Source organism: Coptis chinensis, chromosome 3, assembly GCF_015680905.1.
Source record: "Coptis chinensis isolate HL-2020 chromosome 3, ASM1568090v1, whole genome shotgun sequence".
Taxonomy (NCBI): Eukaryota; Viridiplantae; Streptophyta; class Magnoliopsida; order Ranunculales; family Ranunculaceae; genus Coptis; species Coptis chinensis.
This window is the reverse complement of record NC_141458.1, coordinates 59,046,446-59,047,736: the sequence shown is the minus strand read 5'-3', so window position 1 is coordinate 59,047,736 and position 1,291 is coordinate 59,046,446. Positions and strand designations below refer to the sequence as shown.

The 1,291-nt window shown below is 36.0% G+C and overlaps 1 protein-coding gene across 1 annotated transcript; it reads left to right on the top strand.

The window, feature by feature from the left end:
* The first annotated feature begins 399 nt into the window (after positions 1-399).
* LOC147510204 (uncharacterized) lies at positions 400-1,017 on the top strand. The gene has a single exon (XM_086598052.1). The coding sequence runs from the start codon at positions 400-402 to the stop codon at positions 1,015-1,017; it is 618 nt and encodes a 205-aa protein (XP_086454178.1).
* Positions 1,018-1,291: the final 274 nt, after the last annotated feature.

The window sequence follows — 1,291 nt, the reverse complement described above, 5'->3', positions numbered from 1 at the left end:
GTGCTGGGTCTACTCATTGGAGCTCCTATTTTCAATTTGTAAAGAGTTTGGTAGTTTCATTTAGTGCACTTTCTCCTGTTCTTGAGAATAACACAAAAAACGGATCAACTAATTCTAATCGGGGGGAAGCTAAGGGTGCTCTTATTGCACTTAGATCGTTTGAGTTTGTTTTCATGTTACATTTGCTACATAAGACTATGGGAATCACTGACATACTTTGCAAAGCTCTGCAAGATCAATCTCAAGACATTATTAACGTTATGCATCTAGTCTCAACCACAAAAGTACGTACTCATTCAAAACCTAAAAGACGATGGTTGGAGCACTTTTTTTTGTGAAGTTGACTTGTTTTGCAAGAAGAATAACATTGATATGCTTGATATGGATGCACGTTATATGATGGGCACGAGTTGTTCTTGTCAGCAACATGATTGCATAACGTTTGAGCATCGGTATCGCGTTGATATATATAACAGTGCCATAGATTTTCAGTTAATGGACTTGAAAAGTAGATTCACCGATGAAACAATAGATCTTTTTACTCTTAGCTTTGCTTTGACTCCTAAAGATGCTTTCAGATCATTTAGGATTGATGATATTTGCAGTCTTGCTGAGATATTTTACTTTCGAGATTTCAGTGATCAAGAGTTACTTATATTGAGAACTCAGCTGCAGGACTATGAGATTGATGTTTGTCGTAATTCGGTTTTCCATAATATGTCCACGATGTCTGAGCTGTGTAGAAGATTAGTTGAAACTGGAAAGTCGAAGTCCTACCACTTGATTGATAGATTGGTTCGTTTTGTACTTACTCTTCCCATATCTACAGCAACTACAGAAAAGGCGTTCTCAACCATGAAACTTACCAAAACACAGTTTCGAAACAAGATGGAGGATGAGTTTCTTGCAGATTCAATGGTCATCTACATTAAAAGAGATTTTGCTAATGATATTCATCTGGATTTGGTAATAGATGATTTTGACGCCCGCAAGACACGCAAAATACCGTTTAAGTAGTTTTGCTTTTTAAATAGATTTGTAGTCGAACTTGATTAGATATTTTGATGAATTAGTATATATATTTGGCTACTTGTGAATTCTGGTGTTTCATTTGTTTCTTTGGAATGTGTTTATTATTATTATTTTTTGAGACTCTAGTTATCGTTGTTTAGCCCGGAGAGAGTTGAAATGCTGGGTCCGCCCCTGTTTGTTCATCTATCTTCTCCGAGTTCTCTCTCACTCTCCTCTCAGTTAATCTCATTTTTCCTCTTTTCTTCATGATATTAACATT